The 21,562-nt window shown below is 39.3% G+C and overlaps 3 protein-coding genes across 5 annotated transcripts in view; 1 reads left to right on the top strand and 2 right to left on the bottom strand.

Moving 5' to 3' along the window:
• Positions 1–5,694: 5,694 nt before the first annotated feature.
• Positions 5,695–12,467, bottom strand: pdk1 (pyruvate dehydrogenase kinase, isozyme 1). Its single transcript, XM_046053105.1, has 11 exons — positions 12,030–12,467; positions 10,693–10,834; positions 10,529–10,600; positions 10,211–10,395; positions 9,226–9,321; positions 9,035–9,112; positions 8,338–8,414; positions 8,147–8,245; positions 7,864–7,971; positions 7,185–7,298; positions 5,695–7,061 (listed from the first exon to the last, which is right to left on the bottom strand). The coding sequence occupies exons 1-11, from the start codon at positions 12,136–12,138 to the stop codon at positions 6,921–6,923; spliced, it is 1,221 nt and encodes a 406-aa protein (XP_045909061.1). The 5' UTR covers positions 12,139–12,467; the 3' UTR covers positions 5,695–6,920.
• Positions 12,212–15,525, top strand: nup62l (nucleoporin 62 like). Of its 2 annotated transcripts, none has more exons than XM_046053103.1 (3): positions 12,212–12,519; positions 13,433–14,950; positions 15,061–15,525. In XM_046053103.1, exons 2-3 carry the CDS (start codon positions 13,436–13,438, stop codon positions 15,217–15,219), a joined length of 1,674 nt encoding a protein of 557 aa, XP_045909059.1. In that variant the 5' UTR covers positions 12,212–12,519; positions 13,433–13,435; the 3' UTR covers positions 15,220–15,525. The 2 variants fall into 2 exon arrangements, with proteins under 2 accessions (XP_045909059.1, XP_045909060.1); XM_046053104.1 differs by lacking the exon at positions 12,212–12,519 and adding an exon at positions 13,097–13,225.
• Positions 15,526–16,270: 745 nt separating this feature from the next.
• Positions 16,271–21,562, bottom strand: part of itga6a (integrin, alpha 6a) — a 24,340-nt gene continuing 19,048 nt past the window's right edge. Inside the window, exons 25-26 of one of the 2 annotated variants that reach the window (XM_046053102.1) lie at positions 17,752–17,879; positions 17,111–17,249 (exon numbers count right to left, since the gene is read on the bottom strand). In XM_046053102.1, coding sequence (XP_045909058.1) covers positions 17,772–17,879 — 108 coding nt within the window. In that variant the 3' untranslated portion in view covers positions 17,111–17,249; positions 17,752–17,771. Of the gene's footprint in view, positions 17,250–17,751; positions 17,880–21,562 lie in introns of both variants that reach the window. The other variant, XM_046053101.1, reaches the window with a different exon arrangement.

The raw sequence follows: 21,562 nt of genomic DNA, 5'->3' as shown, positions 1-21,562 counted from the left end.
AAACCACGGTTATGCTGCGCGATCATGCGCAGTAGACGCTGGTGCCAACAGGAAGTAGCCCTCTAGTAGTATTTTATTGGTCTAAAACTGGCTTCACTGCTCTCCATTCAAATCAGCGGAGTGGCTTCGTCCAGTAATCTACTGTCTATGGTAGACGCCCGTCACTACATTGAATACGTACAAAGAAGAAGAAGCGGGAATAATAATAGTAATATACAGTCTCCGAGTAGTCTTCTGGTTGATAGGAAGTAAGAAGAGAAGTGACATTTGGACAACTGAAGGAGCGAGCCGACAGACAGCTGACGGCAGAAATCACGGATTTTGTGGATTTACACAGATGGAAGGCTATATAACGTTAATGTGGGGTAATTGTTTTCAAAGAGGAGCTGAAGTTGTCTGTTTTCTGCTGGACAGGTAATTAACTTTTAATTAAATTTATGTCAGTTTTGCATTAAATTGCCATCCTTTGAAGTAACACCTAAAGTACTGCTGAGGGTGCTACTGTGTGTACACTTTGTCACGGTCAGCCACTTTCAGCGTCATGCACCAGCACCACCATGCACCTGGAACGCTTTGAGGTTGGATATCAGATATTTCAACTTGGAAATTTCCCAGTTCCTAGCGGCCTGGAACAGCCTGCATTACAAGTTAGTAGACATCAGAGTTGCCAGATCTCGCGATATGCAAATCCACCATTTTTATTTTTTTTTAAACCAGTGGGTCAGAAGTTTACACACACATTTTTGACTTTCTTCTGGAATGACATCAGGGAACTGCTGCACAATGCCTTCGTAAATTGCAAGTCTTTCTCCTACTATGAAACATGGTCTCATTACTCTGATACCCAAGCCTAATAAAGATAACCTTTTACTGGACAATTGGAGACCAATTACCTTATTATGTAATGATTATAAACTATTGGCACTTGTTTATGCTAATCGGCTGAATGAGGGATTGTCACATATAATTGATGAGTGTCAATCAGCCTTCATAAGGGGTCGAAACATACATAACCACACTAGGTTGTTACTTGACATGCTTGATTATCGAGACCATATTGACTCTGAAGCCTTTGTTTTATTTCTTGACTTTTACAAGGCATTCGACACTATCGAACATGCCTTTCTATTTGAAGTGCTACATTTTTTAGGTTTTGGAAACAACTTTTGTAATATTATTAAGTTGTTATATAATGGCATATATAGCTCTGTGTCTTTAAATCCTGGTATAACCCCTAGATTCGAGGTACTACGTGGCATCAGACAAGGATGCCCGATTTCTCCAAAATTATTTATTTTAGCCACCCAATTATTTATCATGCTCATAAATAACAATCCCGCTCTGCATGGTATTTCAGTCTTAGATAAGGAATTTAAAATTAGTCAATTTGCGGATGACACAGTAATCTTTTTAAGGAATAAATCTATGGTGGATATTGCTCTCAGTATGGTCTCGATATTCTCTAAAGCTTCAGGACTTTCTCTTAATATTCAAAAATGTGAGCTATTTCCCATTCATTCATCTGAAGATTCCAGTATTGCTGCAATAAAAGTTAAGACTGAAGTAAAATATTTAGGAATAGTCTTATCCAAAAATGCTATTAGGAGGGAGGTTTAATCGATATATGAAAAAGGCGCTGGGTCGTTGGTTAACCAGAGACCTCACTATCTTTGGTAGAGTTATGCTATCTAAAACAGTTGGCATTTCCAGTGTAGTTTACCCTTACCACTCCCTATATGTATCTTCTAATAATGTTAAAAAAATCAATTCAATTATTTTCCAATTCCTTTGGAAAAATAAAACTCATTATATTAGGAAATCACAGCTTGTCAAAGAGTATGAAAAAGGTGGTATCAAAGCCTTGGACTTTGAAGCAACGTTTGGGACCCTTAAGATTAATTGGTTGAAAACATATTTATCACAACCAGACTCTATGTGGTTTCACATACCCAGATCTTTATTTAAAAAAATAGGTGGGCTTGATTTTTTCTTACAATGTGATTTTGAGGTGACCAAGATTCCTGTGAAACTTTCACAATTCCACAAACAACTTCTTCAGTACTGGAAAATGATATTTACTCACATTTTTTCTCCCCATGGTTCCACGCTATGGAATAACAGGGTCATTACAATTAATAGGAAATCATTATTTAAGACTGATTGGTATGAGAAGGGCATTGTGTTTGTTGATGACATATTAGACGATAATGGTAAGTTTTTAGAGCATACTGCTTTTCTAAACAAATATACTCTAAACTGCACTCAGAAAGAATATAAAAAGATATGTAAAGCAATACCACTACCATTACTACAGCTAATCCAAAACACATTACTGTATGCAAGAATAAGACCGCTACCAACCTTACCCAATCTTGAAATTAATGAATGTCACATACATGATAAAAAATGTAATAACAAACATATTTGTACCTTTTTTAAATCCAAAATTTTTTCTGATTATGACAGAGGGCTGTGTGTACAGGTTCCAAATATGGATACCTTATCCATAGATAAACCACATTTCAAATTCATCAAATGGCCCATTTCCCCTAAAATCAAAGAAACTCATTTTAAAATAATTTACAAAATCTATCCGGTTGCAGACTTTCAAATTTGAAGTAGATCCCTGTATATTTTGTGAGGCTGCTGAGGAGACTCTGGAACACATGTTCTTTTCCTGTCCCTTGTCCAAAACCTTTTGGTCTGATTTACATAATTGGCTGTCACTTAAGATTGATAATATTCCATCTTTTAATTTGTCACACATCCTCTTTTATATGGACAATGTAGATCCGCCTTTGTCTGATCTGGTGAATATGATTGTTCTCATGGGTAAATATCATATCCATTGTAGTAAGTGGAAATCTTCTAAGCCTTCTTTTTTGTGGTTCATAAATAATTTTAAGTTGTTCTTTTCATCACTGAAGAATGTTAAATCTAGTATAATTGCAAGAAAGATGTATAGAGATATATCCAAGCAATTACTGTTCTAACAATCTCCCCATATTGCTGCACCGAAATGAGACCTTATTTTGTTTTCTATAGCCTTTTCACTAACTGGTACCCCCATTCTCCTTTCTGTTTATTTATTTTCATTTATTTCCTGTGTTTGTAAGACTGGTTTTTGATTTGTACCAAGTGATCTAATTTTTGTTCCCCATACGAGAGTGTTGTATGTTAATGTGTTATAACAATAAAAACAATAAAAAAAAAAAAAAAGAAGTTTACACACACCCGTAAGCCCTAAGCCCTGAACCCTCACAGATTTTACTGACGTCACTTGGAAAGTGATTGGGTGCAAGAGGTTGCAAGGGCTCAAAATGCTGTAAAGGGGAATGGGACAGCACTTTGTCACTTTATCACGTTACCTTGATGACGCTGAAACCCTTTGCACACTTTTTATTTTAAGTGTTTGCCTGATTTTTAAGTCCTGCAAGCTCTTGCCCTACAGAGTGGAGGAGAGATAAATGTCAATATATATTTGTCAATAATCAATACACTATTGTTGATCAAAACAACATCACTAAGCAAAAACTAAAATAAATAGTTTGTAATAAGGTGATTGCATTCATCTGACTTCATGTGATCTATGTTCCATCTTAAGTTAAGAAAACTTTCAACAATTTTAACATCAGCATTGGTGTCGATGCTTGTTTGTTTACCGTTTTTCTTCTTCTTCTCTTATAAGGCTGATTTGCCATGATTTTTCTCTCCCCTCCGGGCTTCCCCTGGTCACCCCCGTGTTTCACGTCATACCGCTATGAACTGTGGGCAATTCCCTCAGCCAAAGTCTGCAGAAATGTGGACTTAGGAAAAGGATCTAAAAAGGGCTGAAAATGTCCATGAGAGAACCCTCACGCACTTGACAATTTGACAGTGGGACATCCCTAAACCCTCACGGACTTCCCAGTAGCGCGCCTCAAAGTCTGAGTCTGTGAGGTTAGACATTGGGATTGGGCCTTAGTATTTGGAACCATTGCCTTTACATAGTTTAACTTGGGTCAAACGTTTCAGTTAGCCTTCCATGAGCTTCTCACAAGAAATCAGGTTTGTAGGCTTCCTTGCTCACACACGCTTTTTTAGTTTTGCCCTCAAGTTTTCAGTTAGACTGAGGTCAGCGCTTTCTGATGGTACTCTAATTCCTTGACTTTGTTGTTCTTAAACTTTGGAAGTATAATTGGGGTCTGTTTGGAAGACCAATATGCGACCAAGCTTTAACTTCCTAGCTGATGTTGCTTCAGCCATCTATAAGTGCTCCAGTCTCTTGCAGCAAAGCAGCCCCACAACATGATGCTGCCAGCCCCGTGCTTCACTGTCGGGATGGTGCTGATTGGCTTGCTAGCCTCACCTTTTTTCCTTCAGACATAACGATGGTCATTATGGCCAAGCTGTTTCATAAGACTATTATTATTTTCACTGTATTTCCATCCATAAGTGACAGAATGTCTGACTTTTTTGCCCATGGGTTTCATACACTTTCTGTAATTAAACATCAAAAGCCAAAACCCCATCAGATGGGGGTCACCACTTCTGCTTGTCAGTTACTTTCTAATTTGTTGCAAGAAGTAAATATAGGTTAGATTCTTCATCTGCAATGCATTGAAATATTATGTCACACTGATGGTTAAAATGTGTGATATGTCAAGAATAACTCTCCAGCTACTAATGAAAATTAAATGGTATGGTTAATATTAACACAACTCTATACACACGTACTTTCAATTAGTCAAAGTAATTAGTATAAATGATTAGTATACATGTAATTTGTTCATTCTCATGCAAAATCGGTTGTAAGACAGGAACCGGCTCGATTGGTCCTATTGTGTTAAAAACAACTTGCATACTATTGTTTGTACAGATGAACATGGCACCTTTTTTTTCCTTTTGGAAATTGCTCCGAAGGATGCACCAGACTTGTGGAGTAGTAGGTATGCCTTAAATGCATCCACGGGTATGCCTACAGGTCACTCAAATTATGTCACTTAGCCTATCAGAAGCTTCTAAAGCTATGACATAATTTTCTTGAATTTTCTGTGAATCTGTGGAGTAGTTAAAAAATATGTTTTAATGACATCAACTAAGTGTATGTAAACTTCTGACTTAAACTGAATGCACCCAAGACCTGAGTCAGACCAGCACCTAAAGTAGTCTCAACAGAAGATCAACACGTTTAAGTGAGGTTGTATTAACTGCAGGGTTGTTCTATTGTACTGTAGAACATTGTTAACAATACAATAGAACATCCCTGCAAGGCATCTGTCAGGTAGCAGTTCATTTGTGTGCAATAATTTAGTTTGTCATCAGATAAGCAGTAAAACTATTTCTGCATCTTTTTTGCACAGTGGACTCCAACAATATGCCACAAACACTTTCAGTATCATTGGCCAGTGTAAATTCCACTTTGTAATGAAATCTCAAAACAGTGGCCTGGTGGTCTGAAGCTGATATGGTAGACGCTCAATCATTTGCAATAATTAATTCAAACATTTCCTCCAATGATCTATCACATTGGATACATACTGCATTGTAATATTCCCTGAACTTGGAACAGCAGTCACTGTATTTTTGAAAATTAGATTGCACAGCCAAAAAGGTGATGCTGCACTGTTTAAACCAAACATGGTATATCTAGTGACACCAAGTACTGATCCGTTTCACCAAGCACCTGTACTTTACTTATAGATATGACACATAATATTTTAAATATTTATTTCTTACTGAACATGATAGTGTAACAGCTTCAGTGCATCATGGAGAATATGAATGATAGCTTATTTAACACCAACACCATCCCAAATACTGTATTTTGAACTCATGCTGTAAGTGATCCACCCCTCATGAGAAAACATAAGACTCATCTAGTTTCATATTTGCAATACCTTATTTGAAAATTAACTGAAAATAAATACAAAATATGTTGCAAACCCAATAAAACATTTCACAAGCTGAATTATACAAATACAGATGGCAAACACTTTTTTTGATCATATTGTTTGTAAACTTCGTCCAGCTGGAGAAGAAATGCCCTGAAACATTTTATTCATAAAAAAATTTTCAGCAGAAACTTCCAACAGATTTGAAACCAATCAGCAACTAACAAGTTTTCCTTGCGTCCAATTTCACACTTGGCAGAAGAGACGCACAGAGCTGAATAAACTCAACACACAGACGGTAACAGTTCCAACTATCAGTGGAATAAAAGCAGCTAAGCGTTTAAGACTCAAACCAGGACAACAAACTGCAACGACTAACTGTAAAGAAAGTTTGTCAGTACAGTTCATACCTTAAAGGATGAGTTCACCTAAATTACAAAAACATTTTTCCCCTGGCAGTATCTAACCATGCAGGTACTTTCAGTTGGTGACGTTTATAGAGTTCCTATGCTGAGACCTGGTTACATAGAATCTAATTTGTTGTTCTTTAAAGCATAAAAAAAATCATAATTTTAATAATACATCAGCTGATTTTTGTTCATCACACATCTGTATATATGTGCTAGTTGATAAAGAACAAATTGCAGTACAGAAATGCCATGTTTGTCATGCGATTATGTTAAAATAAAAAGCTAATATTGGCCAATATGTTGTTTTTAAAACTCAAATAGTATCAGCCTCAAAAATCCAATAGTAGTCAGGCTTTACTTTCAAGAGCAATGTGGCCTTCCAGAAACCTGGTTAGTGCCAGTCCGTCAGCATTAGTGGGAAAAATGTTTTTATTTCATTGACAGCTGCTGCACTCCATTAAACTATTGTTCTATATGAAATATATGGCACTAAAACCCTTTTCTATTATTCCTTTTCCTTCTATAAAAAGACATCTGAACTGATTAAATACCATTTCATGCGCACACGCCCACCACCATTCATTTACAGAAAACTCTTCTTGCACACTTTGCTACAGGAACGAGCGGCCATTTGGATCTAGAAACTGCGAAATGTTGTCATGTCTTTGGGTTCTTTACTGGGGACACACCAGTCGTCTGCCTCATGGATCGTCTTGTAATGCTTCCAGGCTGACTTGTTGTACACGGGGAGCCTCTCGATGGATTCTGTGGAGAGGGCCTGATAAGATTCAGAGAAGAGAAGTTAAAACGGAACTTAAACATGCATGTGTTGACACACACACACATACACACACACACACACACACACACACACACACACACACAGTCAAAACTCAATTACCCGAATGTAAATCACAGCGTCGGTTCCATAACCTTCCAGAGAGTACAGCTTAAGGTCCCCTTGAAAGTAGCGGGCGTACAGTCGGGAGATGGGCAGGCCGTACCCATAACCAGCCTAGATCGTAATAAAGCAGAGTTCATTCCTTCACCACCAACACAACTAAACCACCCAAAATCTAAAACAGCAGCACTTTTATGGCTAACAGCAAGACACTACAACATTCATGTGTGTCATTGTTTAGAAGTTAGTCTGACACTGGAACAAAATGATCATACTGTACACTGATGTTTGGCTGTAATGTAATATATATCAGAAATATTTCTCTCTCTCTTTGAAGCCATGTTACAATAGGAAGGCCATGTGGTACATTTGAAAGCTGTGGGGAAAAAGTGAGTATGTGGATCGGTTGGGATTTTTTTTTCCACCTATTTCAAAATGTCAAAAATGACCTTGTGAGGACTGTAACGTGGTTGAAAGCTCTGGTAAGATAGTACAGGGACATTGACTTGGGACTGCAACGGGACACACAAGCGAGATTTTAAAAATCCTTACTAAAAGTTAAATCAAAAAATTCCAAAAAGTCTTGTATATTTCAAAGTTTTATAAACTTATGGGGGAAGTCTGCACACTTTTCTTTCTGTACTATAAAACATTCTATCAATCTATCAGGAATACTAACCAGAGGAGCAGCGCGACCGTCGATGCTGGGTCGAGGAGCTGTGGAATACGTGTAGGTAAACAACCTGTCAATCTTGCGCAGCGGCACGCCTCCTCCACGATCGCTCACCTGAAGAACATCATATGGTCATGAACCATACCTCATGGTAGATCATTTCCAAACCTGCTGCTTTAACATTTTATATATTTTTTGCAGCCAGACAGGAGTTTACCCTGGTAAGTTTTGGTAAAAAAAAAAGAACAGTGAAAAGAAAAAGAACGTTTCGTGAACGCAACAGCGTTACCTTGACTGTCATATCTTCACTTCCCAGAGCGACCTGTGCATGAATAGGAGGATACTCCATGGCATCACCGTACAACTCCATGGTGGCCCGCATGGCGTTCTGCAACGACAAAAGTTCACAAGAGTTAAACAAAAGAGAAAGGCAACATATGAAAATTTTAAACGGCATCAGCTGCCCCGAGCAAATCCTACCTTAAAAAGTTCAAACACCATATGATACAAATGAGATGGAACGTAAACCACTGTGATGGGCTTTCTCTGCTCCTCGACTGTCAGGACAAACAGATCAAAGATTAGACTAAATTTCATCAGATATGGTTGAATCAAACAATTCATATTTATTTATTTATTACTGCAATAAATGTGACATAAAAACAAATGTCGTGGAAATTATATTCCTGGTAAGAGTTTGAGCAAATAATTGAGTTATAACGAACTGTTGTCTTTGAAGAATTTATTTAACAAAAGAGAAGTACTACAACGAAATCAGCTGGACCAGAGATTCTGTCTCCTAAGACTGTCACTAACGTCTGGCCCGAATCAAATGGCTGCATGTGATCATTTACACAGTCTGAGCATCTATGTTTTGGGGAACAAAAGATCCTTGACTGGTCCCAGTCAAGGAAGGAGAAGAACAGCTAGTGAGGAAAACAATCAACAACCCCACATCCCTGACCTAAATCCCACACATGTGGACAAACTGGAATAACAAGAACAATATATAAGACGTAATAAAAGGAGAAAAATAGCACTCTTATAAGTACTTGCATAAAGGATTATAAGTAAAGAATAAAACAATTTTCTGCCCTTACAATGTACACAACTAAAGTGTCTGTGTCACTTTACATCTTTTTTTTTTTTTTTTTTTTTACTAATATCCAAAAATTACCGTGGAACTCCTCTAGTACCAGCTCAGGAGAGTTCATGTAGTACCGGTCACAAAGGTTTCGTGCATTTTCGTAGGCATCTACAAGGAAGAGGGTTTTTTTGAGGAGGACAAAAACAACACTTGATACTTGAACGACGACATATTTGAGCACTGTCACAGCATGTTGCTGTTTCTTAAAGAGATATTCTCACCTCTGATAACCTCGCTGACACGACAGTGTGGATCAATACTGCCGATTTGTTTGGGATGTGCTGGGTTCACCTTCACCTTTCCACCAAAGAGGAGAGCTGGAACAAAAACACACAGGGATGTGAGCATGCACTACAGCAGTGACATGCAAAATAGACATTTGTGAACATAAATTTCCCTCCCAATTAAAAAAAGTGTCAGAAATTGTCAAAATTTCCCACAGTGAAGACTTCAAATGTCTTTCTTCTTCTGACCAACGGTCAAAAACCCAACGATGTTCAAATTACTGTCACACAAGACAAAAGCAGCAAATGCTCACAACTGAGTAGCTGGAACCAGGTAATGTTAGGTAATGTTTTTTTCCCCACTCTTTTTAAATTGTTGCCAATTAATTTTCTGACAATCTACTAATCTTACTCTCATGTTTGAGGAGAGAGAAGATTTGGTCATAGCTCTGGCTGTTTTTCTTATTGACTTGATTCTAAAAATGGTTCTTACAACATTGTGTCGGCCACTGTGTTATGCTTCATGTCAAGCCCCATTTTCATTGACTGTACACCTGACTCACAGCAGCAGTCAGATTGGCAGAATTTAGTCCGAAATATCTGTTCAGTGTCAGACGCAAGTTATATTTAGTCGGCAAAATCGTCACAATTGTCAATCCAAAACCACAAGTTGTACTAAGGCCTTTAAATCTGATGTTGTATCCTGCTGCTGCTACCTCCAATGATTCTTTGTCTTTTAAATTGTTTGCTTCCCCCCCCTCTTAACCCAAAATCCTGACACACAAGACGCTTGAAATGTCCCTCCATCTCGCCCCTCACATCAAGACAATGAGTCAGTGGCTCTTTTGTGACAAAGCTACACTGAAACACCATAATATCACCGCAGAATGAGCACTGTGCTGATATCCAAACAACTACAATGCACTGTTAACACGTATTATTCATGACAGAAAAATTATTAAGGAGAGGAGCAGCTACTCACTGTGCTGGTTGAGCAGCATCCTGATGGATATCCTGCTCATGTAGAAACGATCTAGAAAATACTGAACATTTTGGCTGACAACCGGGTCTGTACCATAGGTCTCCTTGTACTCCACAACTCCCTGAGCCATGGTGGGAATGACATCATTGTGCCGATTTCTGATTTTTATTACCGCATCTGTGAAGCTAAATAAAGACATGACGATTACGAAAAGGTATGAAAAAAAAAAAAAACCCACAGAATAAGATGAGCTATTTCACTGAATAAAACATCACAAATACAAGAAATAAACCACAGTGTGTGTTTAGATGTACTTACTCATATGTGACTTTCTCATCATCTGCATTTTTGTCTCTGAACTCAAGAATCTCCTGAAAACTTTGCATGTACCTGCACATGAACAAACCACCACTGTCGATTTGCAGGAACCAGTATTGGCATAATTTAAGAGATAACTAAGAAAAAGCACAAAACCTGCATACCAGCCCTGGACCAGCCGGACTGAAGGAGTCCTCAGTAAGTTGTCTGGCAACAAGTTGATCTCTTTCATGATGTTTGCCAACCTCACTGGCAACTCCTGTCTGAGGAAGGCAAATGATGTTTTCTCACATGCATTTTCTGAGCCTGAAGGGAGTAAATGCACACAGAAACATTATCAAAAATAGTATGGGAGGCAAAACTGATTTATCACTGATGCTGTTGTGTTTTCAGCCTGTGCTGCTCATTGAATGGGTTGGATGATGACACTTTAATGCAATGAATATACATTTATCTATGATGTTTTTGTTTTTATTGTGCTATGTCTACTGTTCAGTTTCTTTTAACCTTCTATCCTTCTGTAAAGCACTTTGTAACCTAGGTTTTGAAAGGTGCTATATGAATAAAATTGTACTTACTTACCGTAACAGTCAGTCACACAGTTTCTACTGTTGTAGCTACTAATAGGCCATTGTAGGTTACGTAGCAAAATAATGAGCCCCAACTCATGTTATACAGTATATCAATATTGTGATATAAAATACATGATAAAAGATTCTTTCCATATCCTTCACCCCTAGCTGCCACCAAGGCTACAATATGCACTTCCATGTGCATAAATATATATTAGCACATTTTAAATGTACCCTTCCATAGGCACTATCACACTTATATTTATAATGTTTAATTTTTCTGCTCTACACTGACCATACTCCCCATCTGTACATTCTGACTGTGACCACAAAGCGGGTGAAATGCACAACTGCCCCAGATCCCCTGGGCTCCGAGTTCCTTTATAACAGTTAGTATTGGTAGTTTGATAAACTGCAGATTTGTTTAGTTAGATGCACCACTAAGCACAATATAAACTGAAATGATGGGAAACTTTCAAATGGCAAGTTAAAACCTTAATGCCTGAATGAAACATTGTCTTATCAGGCTGAAGAGATGCCTTAATTCAGTAGTACCAGTCTGGGAATCTGGGCTCCACAAGGGGTCACACGAGTTACATTTAAGGGGTTGCCAGATGATTACCAGGATTTCATTTTTTTTAAAGCAATGTCTTTTGGGACTTGTTTCTAATCTTTTAATTCTCCTTCTGAAATACTGACTGGTTTTATCTCCCCAGGCTTCGAACATTTTGTCAAATAAACAATGTGAGAAAGGACATGCATTATTTGTTTTAACTTCTCACAACTCATGGATGTGCATCTGTGAAGAGAGCAGGAACAAGCGCCTTTCATTAAGGAATCACAAGCAAAACAAAAAGTCGGGATCTACTGACTTAAATTCTGCAAATGTAGGCATAAAGACACTTTAAAGCAAGTGTACCACCTCTTACCAAAATCCAGAAACTGCTTCATTGAAAGAGGAGAGGGTGAAAATTTTGAATAATAGTCAATGTCCTTCCCTATGGACACGCTGCTCCTCAGAAACCTTAAAATCCTCATTCTGACAGGCCCAGTTCCCCCGGCGGACGATGTTGTTTCGTTGATGTCAAAGACAGAAATAGTGCTAATGATGATTGATTAACAGGTGGTATCCACCGCACTGCCACGCAGTTACCTTAACGTTTAGCTAATCTATGTTGACATTAGCGTCCACGCTAACTACAGCAGCCCGCAAACACACTCGTGAAATTACTGTTATATTATTGAGTGATTTGGTGAAGTGTGTATCCATAGTCACCGATACTGTAAATATTACTTCAATTGCTCATAGCTGAACCCTTACTAGTGGAAATGTCAACACTGCAAGAAGGCTGTGCGGGTACTCAGTGCGCAGCTAGCGTCAGCTAATCCCGAGAGTCACAACGAGTCAAGAGAAGAAACGTAAGTACCTTTCAACTTTGTTAAGATACTTTCAAAACAAACTGAAACAAACCTATTGATCAAAATATGCTGCCATATTTTCTTTGTCATAGTAGTATTGTTAAACAGTAGAACATGAAGGGTGAAATTAAAGGTTAAAGTTACATGTTGGTATAAAATAGGACAAAAGGTAGCAAAAGAGAAAATATAGAAGAATAAGGGAAAGCAGACCGTTTTAAACAGTGTTATAATGTTTGACATCGATAGCAAGCCATTTTATCAGATAATTGTATAAAACCATGTCATTTTGTAGGAGCTTGAGCGAAATAGTTCGTTATTTTAATATTTGGTTGGTAATAGGTAAGCGACTCTTGTTCTGCACGTTGAATAGCTTTATTTTAGTATGCTCAGTCTGTACTCTCTGAAAAGAATTTTAGGGATATTTCCCCTGAGGTTTCTTATTCAGGCAGAAAGCGGTACCAATCAGGTCTCGGTCTGGGTTTGCTGAGGACCGTGGTTGGGTATAAGATCTGTCAATCAGCAAGAGAGGCGGGGTTTGTGTTCCGTCAGACAAAACTCAGGGCAAACGACATAGATATTGGGGCATGACTGTCTGTCGTCATTTCCTTTAGTCGACTACGGAGATGCCTGCTTGAAGAAATAGGAGGGAGTGGGCCACGTTTTGGAAGAATGTGTTGTTAGTTTTTTGGTCACCATCTGGGTCAAGGTAACGTTAACCAATCTGTGACTGACTTTATTAACCGCCAACGTCGGGAAGGTGATCGTACACTGTTTCCTCGGTAACTTTAGTTGAACCAACTCGTAGTTGTGACCCGCCAAAAGCCACAAATAGCTTCATCGAGGAAGTGACCATTTTGTACGCAGTTATTTTCGATACAGTAATAATAACGTTATATTTGTCCTCCTGAGAAAGAAAATGAGTGGATTCAACTTTGGGCAAGCCTCCACCGGCTTCGCTTTCGGAGCTCAGAAGACCACAGCCGCAACCCCCGGTACTGGCTTTGGGATGACAAGCTCCACACCGGCGGCTCCCGGAGGGGGCTTCACGTTCGGCTCTGCCCCTCAGGCCACGTCCAACCCTACCGGATCTTTCAGCTTTGGCACCCCAGCAAAGAGCACTGCACCCGCAGGGGGCTTCTCTTTTGGGACCCCGACCCCCGCCACCTCATTTGGCATGGGTACGGCCCCTCAAACCACAGCAACAGCAGGGCTGACTTTAGGCTCCACGGCAGCTCCAGCTGCGGGGTCAGGCTTCACCCTGGGCACGAGTTTGCCTGCACAGACCACCGCTGCCGCCCCTGCAGGTGGGGGCTTTAGCTTTGGGACTCCTCAAGCTCAACCCCAACTTGCAGCCACAGTACCACCACAGACAGCTGCACCGGCACCAACAGCCGCTGCAACAGCAATGACAGGGTCAGGTGGCCTCTCTTTTGGAGGGTTCAGCTTTGGAGCAACCAAGGTGCAGGCCACCACAGCTGCACCGGCTGCTACTGCTGCTGCCCCAGGAGGGGGCTTCAGCTTTGGCACAAGTGCTCCCTCCAACCTCACCCTGGGCACCCTGGCCCAGCCAGCCTCCACGCCTGCAGCCACAACAGGTCAGGGTGGAGGATTTGCCTTTGGGATTAAGCCCTCATCAACCCCAGCTCCCCCTGTATCGACCCAGGCAGTCTCCGCTTTAGGCCCGTCTCTCTTTGCTGCACCTATCCCTACATCTGCTGCTCCTACTGCTACTGCAACAGGTACAGGCTTTACTTTGAGTGTAGCTCCAACTTCAGCAGCGAGCACTGTTGCTGCATCAACCACAGCAGCTGGTGGAGGTCTGGCTTTCATGCTTAAACCTCTGGGAGCAGCTACCACCACCTCCGCCCCTGCCGCCACAACAGCAGCTGCTACAACAGGGGCTGCCACAGCTTTTACACTGGGGCTCAGACCTACATCTGGCACGAGTGCCACAACCACTGCTACAGTCACAGCACTCACTACAACCACTGCTCCGCCAGTGATGACCTATGCCCAGCTAGAGGGTCTCATTAACAAGTGGAGTCTTGAGCTTGAGGACCAAGAGAGACATTTCTTACAGCAGGCGACTCAGGTGAATGCCTGGGACCGCATGCTGGTGGAGAACGGTGAGAAGATCACAGCCCTGCATAAGGAGATGGAGAAAGTGAAGCTGGATCAGAGGAGGCTAAACCAGGAGCTGGATTTCATCCTGTCCCAACAGAAGGAGCTGGAGGACTTACTCTGCCCGCTTGAGGAGTCAGTGAAAGAGCAAAGCGGAACCATCTACATGCAGAATGCTGACGAGGAACGTGAAAAAACGTACAAGCTTGCGGAGAACGTGGACGCACAGCTGAAGAGGATGTCGCAGGACCTGAAGGAGATCATAGAGCACCTGAACACATCCAGCGGCCCAGCAGATACCAGTGACCCAGTAAGATGAGACCTAACTTTAGTTAAACCTTCCTCAGCACATATTTGGTGCTTTGCCATTTATTGTTGAACATTAAATTAACTTCTCTTTTTTTCTATTTGTCTCCTCAGCTTCAGCAGATCTGTAAAATTCTCAACACTCACATGGATTCACTTCAGTGGATTGATCAGAACTCGGTTCTTCTGCAGAGAAGAGTGGAGGAAGTGTCCAAGTTGTGTGACAACCAGCGCAAGGAGCAGGAGAAAACCTTTCGCTTAACATTTGACTGATCTGGGACAAATATGTTGACACACATTCTGACATAATGCTAATTTTGGAAAAGGGTTTTCAGTAGTCGGAAAGAGACGGCTCTTTAAGGGGTCGAGATATTTTTGGATGCAAAACCAAAGCCACCCATCACAATTCCTGTTGTCTTGCTTTTTCCCATCAGCTTTTTTGAGTTGTTTGGGCTGCATACAGATTGATATTTTCAACACAATAGATTTTATATAGACTAGTGGAAATGATAATGTTCCAATCTATATGCTATGTTTGTTCTAAGTCGTATGATTAAATAAATCTCTTGATTAAGACTGTTCTCTTTGTCAGCAAATGCGCTTTACTGCCATTTATTTCAGTGGCAGTGTTGTCACAGATGTAGACCTTTGTGTCCCTATAACATTTGAATTCTATCAAAGCTTTGATAATATCTCATTATAATCGGTCTCCTCAAGGGACATGGACAGATGGGATTCATGTTTGCTTTTATAATAGAGCTGAAACAATTGTTTGGTCGATCGACAGAAAATGAATACTGTTTTGATAATTGTCGGGGGGGTTGTAGGAAAAAAAACAATACATGATAGTTCCAGCTTCTCAGTTGTGAGACTCCCCTTTGGAAAGATTTTGTCCTTGTGTCCCCCATCTAATAGGATTTTTGCTTTTAGATATTTTATTACAGAAAGTGTATGAACCAAGTAGTCATATATTGTGTCATTGTGTTACTTATGGATAGAATTATAATGAAAATAAATTTTTCCCTATTTTGGGAATTTCTCAAGGAGCCCTGGGGGTCCCCGGACCCCACTTTGAGAACCACTAACTGAATATTTTTGGGTTTTGACTGTTTTTCAGGATAGACATAATTTGAAAACATCACATTGGACTTATGGAAATTGTGTAGAGCATTTTTTTTACAATTTTCTGAGTTCATATAATATAGAATTAATCGATTGTTTGGTCTATAATTTAGGAAGATTAATGGCGAGTGAAAATGTTCATCAGTTGCAACGTTCCTTTTAGATATGATATACTAATGGCAATGAAAGCCCACAGTGGCAATGAATTTTTAAGTATTTTTATTATACTTGACAATTCAACAAGACAATTACCTTGTATTAAATCTATAAAAACATACATTTCATTTGCTTTTCACCATCTTCCCTTTGGGTTCCTCACAGGGAACAAAAAGTTAGTCTTCTACTTCAGTGATGACCTACATACAGTGGATGCTACCTGAATGCCACAATAGTGAGAGGAGGTGAAGGAGAAATTGAACATAAGTGGAGGGGGGAAGACCTCAACTGGCATTTAGAGTCAGTCGTGGTCATTTGTACACTTTTTAATTATTGTGATATGATAATGTACCTAAATGTCATTCCAAACAGGACAGGAGCATTTTTGTTGGAAAGCGCTGAAACTAGACACGTGAAACGTGTATAATGATTTACATTCATACTGTTTTACACTGAATTAGTTGTACCTAACCTGCATAGACTTTTAAGCTTTTAATAAGACAGGACAACTCCATAGAAACAGTAGTAAACTTTGCCCTCTGTTGATCTGCCCCAGGGCAGACATAAGAAGAAAAACTCTTTGGCTGCACCATTTTTTTTATCAAAAAATAAATAAACTGTGCGGAAGTAATTCAAAATGTACAAAACTTACAAAAAACATTTCATCATCTATACAGTGTAGAAATTCAAATACATGAGCCCAACTTATTCCTGACAAGGTAGAAAGATCAGCACATTTGTTTTTAAACCACTGAGCATCATGTTGAAATGAACAAAAGACAAAGCTCCGTGTGTTTGTGGCTTGACACTTAAAAAACAGACTATCCCTGTTTGAGAAAATCATTTAACAGAAATACGAGTCACAAGTAGCTTTCGTTGTCAATCCAAGTCGTCATCCACTGCTTTTTTTCAGAAGGATCAAGCTTGAGTTTCCCGTCCTTATACTCGGGAGTTTCCTTTCTTATCCGCACTGCGTGGTAACGAGGGACGCTGTCATCTTGTTTGGAGCGTTTGAAGAATCCACACTGAGAGAGGGGATTTCAAAAACACAACACATTATTTAAAAACCGATCAATGTCAGCAATATTCATGCACACACTGTAAATATGTAATGTAAAGGGGAGAGGAATGTTAAGCATGCTTTGCGGTTTTTAATGGAACATTTCAAACAGCCAAGCAGCAAAAGCAGTGTCAGAAAAAGCACCTGCAGGGCACAGAAAGATTGCAAAAGTGAGTTTAAGCTGGAAAATATTAAGCCTGCATTGATTTTTTTGGGCAAAATTCAGAGACACACTTTGTACAAATATCAGAAACCTAAATACTTCAGCTATTACACAGAACACTTCAATCAATAAATCATTTACTTTATGTTACATTTAGGTTTTTTGTGTAATGTAAATTTCCCTTCATCTCAGTACAATGTGCGTGTGATTGAATTTTTCTGCATGAAGTCAGCTGATTTTGGCTGGAAAGTGAGTTCATTAATCGCTGCAGTAATCACACTCCATGCTGACAGCTTGTTTTTACCCCTGGTCAGAGAGTATAAATCAGGCCTCAGCAGAGAGTTTGTCTTTGTCAGAGGGCTGAACATGGATCTCTGCCTTGTGATATGCAGCATCATATTGGTCTTTTGTTGCTCTCTTGAAGAAACCACACTGAGGGGGAGGAAGGGTGATGAGTTGTTAGGAGTGAAGTATGAATAGTCAACAGCCATTATGATTTCTTCCAGCAAAACACCAAAGAAAATCTATTTTATTAACGAAACACTTTCTGGACATTACTTTTCACACAATAGTAAGCATCACCAAAACTCATTTCACACAGCTGTACACATTTCGGCCATTTGATAGCAGGTTTATATGGAAAGTCATAATCACGTGAATCACGTGAATTTATTTGAGGGAATATCGTTTGATATTTTGGGAAATGCACTGAGAGTTAGATGAGAGGCTCAACAAACACTCTTATGTCAGAGCCAAGAAGTTGTCTGTGTCATGACTCCCCATAAAGTGGAATTGTCATTTTTATACTTTTGTACAGATTAAACAAGGTGTAAAGTGTTAATTAGTGAGTTTTAGAGGTCCGTGGTAGGCATATTTTGTTACTGTTGACAAGGCCATACTAGCTGATTCCCTGTGTCTTTATGCTAAGCTAACGGTAGCTTTGTATTTAATGTACTGGCATGAGTGTGGTATCTTCTCATCTAACTCTCAGCAAGAAAGCAAATAAACACATTTGCTAAAATGTCAAATTATTCCTTTAAATACCACTGACACAAAAATATTTACTTTAACAGCCATCTATCTAAATCTATGTGGTTTGAATTCACCTCCTCTTTGACATTTACTGAAGGTCATTCACGTGTGAGTCTGAATTTAACCAACTCCATTTTTAGTTATCAAAATTCCCATTTGAATTAAAGCAACTTGAATACAGTTTGAAACATTAAGTACTGGTTAAATTTCCAAGGAAATATTTACTTGCTTATAAAAAGGCCTTTGTGTTTTCATAGGTTTACAGTAAACTATTTATTATCCAAAGCATCTGTTCACTTACTCTACCTTTTATAATTGATCTAACTATATTTTGTTTGTCTGTTGTATAATGTAAAATCACAACTGCAACTTTTCATTTAAATTGTTAAATTGACTAATCTATTTTTTTTAAATATCCAATTAATCACATTAGTGTTTAGTCTAGAAATGTCAAAATAATGATTACCACAGCACCAAGTGAGGCCTTCAAAATGCTTATTTTGACTGCACAAGAAATATATCAATAAAAACTAGCAAACAAGGTGATTAAATTATTTACTGTACCCACTCCACAGCTTTTCTGACCTAATTTTCCGAAAGGGTTCAATGAAGGTTATGCAACGAAGGTTAAAGTCAAGGGCAACTGGACTTGGTTGAAGATACTGGAAGACATTTCGTCCCTCATCCAAAGGACTTCTTCAGTTCTGACTGACTGGTAGGGAAACTCAGCTATCTTCACAGACAATGAAGGTTATGTTTTATCTCATATTTTCATCCCATGTCATCTCCTACATTACCAAACATGGGTGATATGAAGATGGTATATCCCTGAACTCACCTTCCAGAGCAGAAACACCAGCAAAGCCAAAATCAAGATGCCTGCAAGAACAGCCACCAGTATGATCCACCAGGGAACACCACTGTGCTGTGCCACTGCACTTTCTGGGGACACTGCCACCGTCACCTGTAATAAAACATCAAAGTGAGGCCAAATCAAGAGATCAGGTGAGTTGGAAACAAGATAGGAGAGACAGTTAATAATTTGTTGTAGCTACTGAGCTACTTACATCAGTGTCAGGAGTTCTCAGGATCATGTTTTTAGCCTGAGTGTGAAGGACAAGCGAGGCCTTCACAACGATATACATGTGCGAAAGAGAAGCATAATCCTGTGTAAAAACAAAAACAGATGCTCAGGTAAGACATATCAAATCACAAGATATCATGAAACACTGATGAGAATTTTTTTTTAAATACGATACCTCAATAAAGGTTGAGTTCCAGAGACGAGATCTCAGTTCAACTGCTGTACCGTCTAGGCCCTGTAGGGGGCACCTGAGCTCCACACATTTGATCTCATTGTCACATGTCTGTGAAGGAAAAAGAGTCAAAGCACATCAAAACAATCTATACCTTTTATGTAAACGGATGTCAGACTATACATACAAAGACTCACCAAAACGTTTTTTTTGTCAGACAGTGAAAACTTTTTGCCTCGAGGTTTTCTTTCACCGATTTCACGTTTCGTCCTGGACACAGAGGACTCCTGAAAATCCATTTCTTCTCATTAAGTGGAACTTAACAGTGAAGGTTTCCTGTAATGGCTGATGTCTGATTTTACTTTAAAGTACATGAAAATAGAGGTTTAAAAATTCTACCTGAATGTGCTTGAGAGGGTTGATTTCAAACTCAGGGGTGCAAAGGATGTCCTGCTGTCCTGTAGCCGTGACCTTCAACAGGTACAGAAGCCATTTCCCATCTTTGTTCCATTTGGGCCACTGAATATGTAGTGAGGCTTTGACAGAAGACTTCAAAGACTTCCACAAGTTGTTTATCTGAAGGAGAAATCAATATGGTACGACTTGGTTATTTCATATGCTAAGACTACCAAATGATATGGCAGCGGTATTTTAATGATCACATCCAGAGGTCAGATGAATAAACTTACTGTAATGGGAATTCCAAACATATTGCATGTAACCCTGAACGCAGTGAGACACATGTGATGTGGCACTGAATCTGTGTAAAAGTAACAGTCGAAATATCTCTGTTCTCTGTGTTATCCAGACTTCAGGGACAACGTGTCTCTGTGGAATGATATGACTGACCCTAACGCTGGGTAAATAACAGGCTCATTCATCTCGCCTCACTCATTCAAGCATACATGTATATGGCGTATGTATGTTGTTGTGAGTCCTTCTGCAGGACTTGAATAAAATTCACAGAAAGACAAGTGTTTGCCTGAGCTGTTTTTTTGAAAACTCGAATTGCCATCACACTTACTTTAAACGTATATTTAATCAAACTTCCAACTTCTTCTTCAGTCTTCATGGCACTCTCACCTTTCACGACACCTCCAAAAGAAACCTGATTAGGGCTGGCTTCCCTGTCGAGAACAAGCAAAAATCTATATTTCACGTAAGCTTGGAGGCAGCGTATATTTATCTGTAATCAAACAATAGTTTAACACACTTACCCAGTGACTGACAATGGTAGTTCAATGATTACTTTAGCCTTTACTTTAACAGGGGAAATGTTTTCTTGCACACTTGTTCTGCAATTTAAAAAAAAACACGCCACTATATTACAATACTTTTATTTAATGGCAACTTATCTGAAATTACAGGAAAAAGTAACATTGCAGCCATTTTCCTACATGTGCAGAATTGAACGTGAGGCAGGAGCAGCAGTACTTACGTTTGGACCTGCAGGTCAATATTAATCTCTGTGGTGTCGAGAGTCACACCCACAGTGCTCAGGATGATGTAAAATGTAGCCTGGAGCAAAAAAAAAGAAAAACATCTCTTACATTTGAAGTACAACAACTAAGTGGCCGAATGGAAATGTCCACACCTCTGAGTCTCTCTTGAAAGGATTCCCCAGCTCGCAGTCTGCTTGAGAGCCATTCTGATTGGCAGTACAGGTAATCGGCTTTTCTATCTGGAAAAGAACATATTGTAAATTTGGATGGTTATTAAACTACAAGTCAGAAAATAATTAGGATACATAGACATTTTGGCATGACTTTTATAGTTTTAAAATATTCTCTTTTTTTAACCCGGTATGACTATGGCTGTCAATTGGTT

Source organism: Micropterus dolomieu, linkage group LG07 (assembly GCF_021292245.1).
Source record: "Micropterus dolomieu isolate WLL.071019.BEF.003 ecotype Adirondacks linkage group LG07, ASM2129224v1, whole genome shotgun sequence".
NCBI classification, from domain to species: Eukaryota; Metazoa; Chordata; class Actinopteri; order Centrarchiformes; family Centrarchidae; genus Micropterus; species Micropterus dolomieu.
This window is presented reverse-complemented; position numbering and strand designations above follow the sequence as displayed.

Coding starts and splice junctions, on each gene's coding strand:
- pdk1 (XM_046053105.1), bottom strand. CDS start 12,138: ATGAGGATTTTAAGGTTTCTGAGGAGCAGCGTGTCCATAGGGAAGGAC. Junction 9,322..10,210: donor GATGCTGCTCAACCAGCACA/GTGAGTAGCTGC, acceptor TTTTTGTTCCAG/CTCTCCTCTTTGGTGGAAAG. Junction 8,246..8,337: donor TGGTGTTTGAACTTTTTAAG/GTAGGATTTGCT, acceptor TTGTCGTTGCAG/AACGCCATGCGGGCCACCAT.
- nup62l (XM_046053103.1), top strand. CDS start 13,436: ATGAGTGGATTCAACTTTGGGCAAGCCTCCACCGGCTTCGCTTTCGGA. Junction 14,951..15,060: donor CAGCAGATACCAGTGACCCA/GTAAGATGAGAC, acceptor TTGTCTCCTCAG/CTTCAGCAGATCTGTAAAAT.